This window comes from Leuresthes tenuis, unplaced genomic scaffold (genome assembly GCF_036924035.1).
Source record: "Leuresthes tenuis unplaced genomic scaffold, fLeuTen1.0.hap1 SCAF_15, whole genome shotgun sequence".
Lineage (NCBI taxonomy): Eukaryota > Metazoa > Chordata > Actinopteri > Atheriniformes > Atherinopsidae > Leuresthes > Leuresthes tenuis.
The window spans coordinates 2,744,590-2,751,379 of NW_027325369.1; the positions used below are offsets into that span (position 1 = coordinate 2,744,590).

The following is a 6,790-nucleotide window of genomic DNA, read 5'->3' on the forward strand; positions in this document are numbered from 1 at the left end:
AAAAGAGAGACCACCTCACATTATACATTTTGTCATTTAGGCATAAAGAAAGGCAAGATTTTTACTCATTACAGCATTTTCTGCTTAAGATTTAGAAAGATTTCTACATTCTAACCTTGGAGTTAGAAGACAGACAGAGGCATTTAAAAGACCACCGACAGTTTCTGTCACATGTGTCAGCGATTGTCACACCCTGACAACTGATTGGATGAAGAGCTGTGACCAGCAGAGATGTCACTTCCTCTGAGCAGCTATAAACAAACACCAACAAAAAGCAGCTTCCCTTTTCCTTCCCTCTGTTCTCTCCTCTTTTCTTAGCTGTCACAGAAATAGCAGCAGTCAGGTTGGAGCGCCTCAGACATCAGTCAGCCCGACCTGCACAGCTGCTCTCACACACACACAGATGGAGGCTGAGATAAGGAGAAGCTGGGTGGGGGAGGCAGAGAGGAGAGAGCGAAAGAGACACAAGGTTTTTGTATGATGCTTTTTCACCGTGGGGACAGGGGGGCACGGTGATACAATCCCATAGAGCCGCCGTACAAAAACCTCCTTCCATTAACTTCCATTGTGTAGACGGCTACATGCAACTTAGGAGGCTCAACAGAGCAGAAAAATCATCCATCTGAAGGTGTGTAGGATGCTGGAACAGGTGGCCATTGATTAGTCACTTTATATGTAGATATTTGATCAAAAGGAAGTTTTTTAAGGTCTTGCTGTTCATATGTGGAACATTTGGAAGTTTGCTTTGCTCATCTTGACAAAGACAAAACAAATGTTGACATGATGAAGTTCAGCCTGTATGTTTAAACCCTCTTTATCCTCTGGATTACCAGAGTGTGTCTGAACAGGATGATTCTGGACAGTTTTGGGACTTTTTGGTCGAAGAGACTTTCAGTGTGACACTGGAGCAGAAGCTTACTTTGGAAAAGGAACAAAACTCACTGTTTTGGGTAAGTTGGAGCTCTTACAAGTTCTGTTCACTGTATTAGACTTAAAATGGTGGAAAAGTTGGGATGAAAGTGAAGGAAAAAGCTGTTGTGTTAAAAGAATCTGCATTATTGAGCTGAACTCAGAGCACTGTGACATACACTGATCCTGCTTACTTTGGCCAAGGAACCAAACTGACTGTTTTAGGTAAATATGTCCCTTTAATACTGTGTTTTGGTGGATTACACATTGGTTTAAGCCTTAGTATAGACAGAAGCATCAGTAAAGACTTTTCAGAGATAAATCAGGGAGAGAAAGAGATTCTTGCTCAGTATTGCTGCACTGTGACAATGCAAACGAAGCTTACTTTGGAAAAGGAACCAAACTGACTGTTTTAGGTGAGTGAAGGATGATTCAAACAAAACTAATGAAACATGATCTTAAACTGCGTCAATGCATAAAGAGACATCACATCCATTGGTATTTACATTTTAAGTCCAGCTCAGGGATTTTTGATATTAAGCAGCAGCTCTGTGCCACCTATGAAGCTTATTTTGGACAGGGAACAAAACTGACTGTTCTGGGTAAGTAAGACTTCTGAATGTCTTCTCATGAATTCACATGTAATAAATAAGTTACAGTGACATTTTAATGGGAAAAAAGTTAATATAAAGGAGACTATAAAGAAACAAACACTGGTTTGTGATTTAAAGACAAGTAAAATGAAGAAAAAAAGGTTTTCAATGTTAAATAACAGGAAAAATAGGATAAAAATGCAAAGGCGCAAAGTAAAAGCAGCATCTTGGGCTGTTTTGAGCACAGATCATGTGCACTGTGACTCTGGTACTGCTGAAGCTTTCTTCGGTGCAGGAACAAAGTTAACTGTTTTAGGTAAGAAACCAAAACACATGAAAACCAGTACCGCTGTTGAAGTGTTTCATTAAGAAATGTATTTTTCTCAATTTAAGTGCTTCTTGTTCAGCCTAAACTGATGTAGAATGAGACATAACAGTCATCAGTGAGCTGAAACCAGTTTAACAGGCTGCTGATGGAGAGCTTTTCAGGTTTTGTGGGAAAATGATGCAGCTGGTTGCTTTAAATGAAAGTTTGATTCACTCAAAAATCTAAAAAGGAAGTAAAGTAAAAGCAGCATCTTGGGATGTTTTAAGCACTGATCATGTGCACTGTGACTCTGGTGGTTATGAAGCTTTCTTCGGTGCAGGAACAAAATTAACTGTTTTAGGTAAGATACACGTTATGCATTAAGTCTGTAAAAAGTTAAGTGGTAGAATGTTTTACTGGAAGGGACATTAACAAACTCAGAGTTCTTCAGCTCACTGGAGTTTCAGTTCAGTGCTTTTTGTTCTGAAGCATAAACGCTGTGTCAGTACGAAGCTTATTTCGGTCAGGGAACTAAACTGACTGTTCTGGGTGAGTAAAACGTCCAAATTTCTTATCATACAAATAACAAGACAAAGAGAATATGTCAAAACCAAGCAGGTTTCTTATTGAGAGAGATGTTGTGTGCGCCATAAACAGCTTGTAAAAAATGAATGTAGATCAGCAGCTGGTGGATTATTTTTAATTCAGGTGAAAGTTGTTTATTGTAAAACTAGAAAGCAAAGAAGTAAAGTCAAATCAGCTGACAAGCTGTTTTCAGCACTGGTCATGTGCACTGTGACTCTGGTGCTTCAGAGGCTTACTTTGGTGGAGGAACAAAGTTAACTGTTTTAGGTAAGAAACACTTTGAAGTTTATTAAATGTTCTGGAGGAATAATTCAATGCTTCTAAAACTTTGAATACACCACAACTTCTGAAGTAGGTCAAGTTAAACTCGTGAGATGCAAAATGGTGAAAAAGCTGGTTTAAATAGAAAGTGTCAGAGAGGCAGCAGGAAGAGTTTTTGTTGCAGTTCAGAGTCTCTGTGCTCCAACAGCGAGGCTTACTTTGGAGCTGGAACTAAACTCACTGTTTTAGGTAAGAAAACACTTTGAAGTTTATTAAATGTTATATAGAAATGATTTGATGAGTCAAAAACATCAAATTCCCCAAAATACTGATGTTTAGAAAGTCAAAGTGTTCACAAGTCAAAGAGTGATAATGTTGGAGGAGTTACAAAGTATAACAGATAAAGACAGGCAGCAGGAAGAGTTTTTGTTGCAGTTCAGAGTCTCTGTGCTCCAACAGCGAGGCTTACTTTGGAGCTGGAACTAAACTCACTGTTTTAGGTAAGAAAACTTCCAGCAAACAAACTGAGCTCAGCTCCACTCTTTGGTTATCTGTGAGTCAGAACTATCAGCAACACTTGGAACATAATCAATAGACATTTGATACGACGGCAGTCAGCAAAGTGCATGAATCAAAATGCACATGTTTATTTGTGCCAGTAAAAATGAGCCTTCTTCAGTTAAAGTGCTGCAGCTATAAAACATCTGGCTCTACGCCCAGATTATTAGTCTCAGTCAGTTCTTATCAGCTCTGTGAAACACTGTGAATACACAGTCAGAAGCTCACTTTGGAGCTGGGACTAAACTCACAGTTTTAGGTAAGAAAGTAAAGATTTTCAGTATCTACTAATGTAAAGCACTGACAAAAATAAGGGAAAATCGCTTATTCTGAGCTAAACTGAACTTAAATCTCAATTTAAAATGGCTGTAAACTGATCAGACTTTGTAAAAGCATGGATTTTGAACAAGATTATGTTGGGAAAAAGGTCTTTAGTGTCTGTAAAAGAGCACAAAGACAGTCTGCAGCTCTCAGCGCTGAAACTTCAGCAGTTTTTTATGCAGCTGTTTATCAGTGTGAACAACTTCGAGCCTGCTTACTTTGGCAGAGGCACCAAATTGACTGTACTGGGTAAGAAATGATCAAATCTTGTGTTTCTGAAGCTCTTTCTGCAACCTAAATCTGCAAAATTATTGTTGAGTAAATAATATTTTGGTGTACTTTTTGGGATTGTTATGCTGTTATGTTGTCAGAACTCTGGAAGAAAATGTTAAAAACCTGTGAAAAAAAAAAAGATACCTATAAAAGTTGTAAAAAGTGTCAAAGTCTGTACAGACATGTAAATCCCTCAGTTCAGTGGAAAAAGGCAACATTTGGGTCAGGCCCCAGACTTTGTTATACCTGTTCAACTGTTGTGTTACTTAATCCGTTAACTTAAAGGCTTCCAAATGTGCAACAAACACTAAAAGTGCTCACAAGAGACAGCAGTGTTTAATTTGCAAAATAGTATTATTTCACTTACTAAATAGAAAGTTACACAGAATAAACGTCTGATAAATTGTGATTGTTTGATAGGACTGAAAATATTCTGGCAGCAAGATTAAATATAAGGTAGTGGTCAGTTTTTCCATGTGAGTCAGCAGTGTGCTCTGGCAGTTATCCTGCTGCTTTTGGAGAAGGAACCAAGCTAACAGTTCTGGGTGAGATCATTACAGTAGTTAACTAAAATAAACTTTTATGTGATGAAAACAACTGATGTTCACTGATTCTAACCTACAGAAGTGTTAGGAGCACATTGTCTTCTTGTCTCCAGCAGGAAAACTGCTTTGTGGGTTTCAGGCTTTTAACAATGCAGCTTTGACTGAAATCTGAATGAATTCTTTCCTCTGACTTTTCAGAATCAGGACGTGATCCCACTCCACCAACAGTGAAAGTTCTTCCACCTTCACAAAAAGAGTGCAGAAACAAAAAAGACAGGAAAAGGAAGAAGACCCTGGTCTGTGTGGCGACTGGTTTCTACCCAGACCATGTCAAAGTGTCCTGGACAATCAATGGAGTTGGAAAACCTGAAGGTGTGGCGACGGACAGCGCTGCCGTGCGAGAAGGACAGTTCTACAGAATCACCAGCAGGCTGAGGGTCCCTGCTGATGAGTGGTTTAAACCTGACAATAAATTCACCTGCAACGTCAAATTCTTCGATGGAACAACAAGCACTGACCATGCTGAATCAATTAATGGTGAAACAGGTATGATACCTGCAGGTATTACCTAATCTGAAGCTTGATGCCATGAGAAAATATCTCTCATTGACTAAATTGGTTTTATTCTTCATCAGATGTTTCAGGTGGAGGCATGTCAAGAGGTAAATGTTTTACTTTGTCCACTGAATGTGATGTTAACAGTTTAAACTGCAGTGAACTTTGCTGCTCTGGTCACCAGTCTCCACTAACTGAATGTTTCCTCTTTGACCTCCCTGCAGAGAAATATCTGAGGATCACACAGAGCGCCAAACTCTCCTACGGTGTTTTTATCGTGAAGAGCTGCATCTACGGAGCCTTTGTTAGCTTTTTGGTGTGGAAGCTTCAGGTGTGTTAAACATCAACTGCAGCTTACATCAGTTATCCAACTTACACCCTTGTTATTTTAGCATTCACTGTCTTCTATATAAAACCTGCTTTGGGATGGAAGGATTTAAATATGTGAATGAATGAAATCTGATGACTGAAAGGACAATATGTCTGGTCTTTGTGTTGCAGAGTTCAGCAGGAAAACAGAAGAAGTGAAACTGAACTGAGGCCTGGATCTACAATCAGCAGGAGATGGATTATTCTGTTGTGTGTAAATAAAATCTGGAGAACACAGAACACACTGTCTGTGTATTGCTGTGACTTTGCATTCATATGAGAGTTGATCAAATCCTGCTAATATAGAGGAACTATGTGCACATTCTTCTCACAGTATAAAAGCTTTTGTTTCCTGCTTCATTGGCTGTGTTTTCGCTGAACTATTTCCAATTAATGCTTCTTCTAAATAAACACCTGCAAGTTAATCTTCTCAGTCAAGTCGTGTCTCTTTCCTTTTGACTTTTGCATCAACAGCCCATCATCCTACACTGAACATCACTTGTTCCAGAGATAGAGTCAGATATTTTTAGCTGCAGGCTTATCTGACTGTTATTCTGAGAAATCTGTTTCGTTTTCACAATGTTGAAACGTCTCAGCTCAGGAAAATTCTTCATGTCGGTTTAAGTGAGTCATTAGCCAGGCTTTCCAACAAACTCACACAAATTAGAATTTATTCTCCTTCTTCTAACTTGTGAGTAATGTTCTACCCACATGCTTTGGATCCTGAAATGTGTTTTTAATGTAATTAAAGCAGGTTAACTTGAGTTTTCAACTTTGTATGAAAAGATAAGTTCATTTCTATTACTGTAACGTAACAGCAGAAGGTTAGGGTCCTCGTGTGTTTGGAGAAGAAGGTCAGAGCTGTTGCTGAAGAGGAAGATTAAGTGGGGCATGAAACCTGCAGAGGAGCAGAGAGCGACAGCAGAGGACAGGATGTGGTCACAGAGCAGCCTGCAGCTCGTTCTCTGTGCTGAGAAACAACGGAGGTGAAACCTTCCACTTCACCACAACCTCCGGCTCTCTGAATGCACCTGCATGTGTGCACCAGCACCCCCCCCCCCCCCCCCCCCCCCCACACACACACACACACACACACACTGCACATCTCTGAGCAAACAGTTGGAAAAACTTCCGTTTCTGTGTCAACCGAAGCTAAAAATCGAACATGTGTCTGAGTTATATGACAAACAGCAGCTGTTCACTGAGATCTGGGGCAGGAATTTGTTGCTAAATGTTTCATGCTGATGCAGAGAACAAACATGAAATGAATTCTGTTGCAGTTTAAACACAGCTGCCCGTATTAACGCCATCCATCCGCCAACCGTCACAACTCAGCTTTATTTATACGGCACTTTTTCAAATACAAGTAAAACCCAACGTCCTTCACTGAGCAAAGACAACAACCAAAAACAAAGAAAGCACAGGCACTGAACATAACAAAATGTAAAAATCAGAAGGTCAGCAGCACTTTTAAAGGCTTCAAAAAGAAAAACACTGGGGTTTCATTGTATTTT

General features: G+C 39.6%; 1 gene segment (V, D, J or C); it reads left to right on the top strand.

Annotated features, from left to right (window-relative positions):
- Positions 1–2,303: 2,303 nt before the first annotated feature.
- LOC140270633 (M1-specific T cell receptor beta chain-like) lies at positions 2,304–5,945 on the top strand (the record flags this gene model as incomplete). The annotated part of the segment is given in 5 exon segments: positions 2,304–2,358; positions 4,551–4,898; positions 4,988–5,014; positions 5,132–5,238; positions 5,409–5,945. Coding segments are annotated over 5 exon segments (564 nt in total), but the record flags the coding sequence as incomplete, so codon positions are not given.
- Between the last annotated feature and the right edge of the window lie 845 nt (positions 5,946–6,790).